Source organism: Lipotes vexillifer, unplaced genomic scaffold (assembly GCF_000442215.2).
Source record: "Lipotes vexillifer unplaced genomic scaffold, Lipotes_vexillifer_v1.1 scaffold532, whole genome shotgun sequence".
NCBI lineage: Eukaryota > Metazoa > Chordata > Mammalia > Artiodactyla > Lipotidae > Lipotes > Lipotes vexillifer.
The window spans coordinates 1732399-1733121 of NW_006798027.1; the positions used below are offsets into that span (position 1 = coordinate 1732399).

The 723-nt window shown below is 74.7% G+C and overlaps 1 protein-coding gene across 1 annotated transcript in view; it reads left to right on the plus strand.

The window, feature by feature from the left end:
* Nucleotides 1–229: 229 nt before the first annotated feature.
* The window catches only part of MEX3B (mex-3 RNA binding family member B), a 10847-nt gene continuing 10353 nt past the window's right edge, over nt 230–723 (plus strand). The window contains exon 1 of the mRNA XM_007470074.1: nt 230–710. Coding sequence (XP_007470136.1) covers nt 668–710 — 43 coding nt within the window. The 5' untranslated portion in view covers nt 230–667. The remainder of the gene's footprint in view (nt 711–723) is intronic.

Here is a 723-nt window from a genome sequence, read left to right on the forward strand (position 1 = left end):
CGGGGGAGGGGCGCGGCCGGGAGGAGGACGGGGCGGGCTGCGGCGAGCGCGGCGGTGGGGGGGGCGCTCGCTCTCCGCTCGCTCAGCCTGCGGCCTCCGCCCGCCCCCGGCCCGGCGCGCGCCAATCGCCTCCCCCAGCGATAGTGTCAGTAGCATTGTAGAGTCAGCTCCCGCCGGTGACGTTGCGCCTCCCTCGTCCCCCTCCGGAGCCGTCTGGCTGCAGAGGCTCAGTCAAGAGGCGGGGAGGAGAGGAGGAAAAAGCGCTGAGTGAGGGCTGGCGGGCGGGCGGGCGGGAGGGAGTGGAGGAGCCGGGGAGGGGCTCCTTAAAGAAACGCTGCTGTCGCTCGCCTGCTCGCTTCTCGCTCGGCATTGTGGCCAGCCAGCCGGGCACTTGGGGGGCACGCGCGGCCGCCGCTCGAGCTCTGCCCCCACCCCACCCGCCAGCAGCTCTGGGGTGGGGACCCAGGCGGGGGCTCCCGCAGCCACTGCCCGGCGTGGACCGCAAGGAGCGACCCACTCTTCCCGGCGCCGAGAAAGGAGCAACGGAGCCCTCTGCAGCCGGCCGGCCTCTCCGCCCCTGACCACTCGCTTCCCGGCTGCCTTTGTGGCCGCAGTTTCTCGCCGCCGAGCAGAGGGCCGGCGGGGGCGCGGTGCGCACGGCCGAGCGATGCCCAGCTCGCTGTTTGCAGACCTGGAGCGCAACGGCAGCGGCGGCGGCGGGGG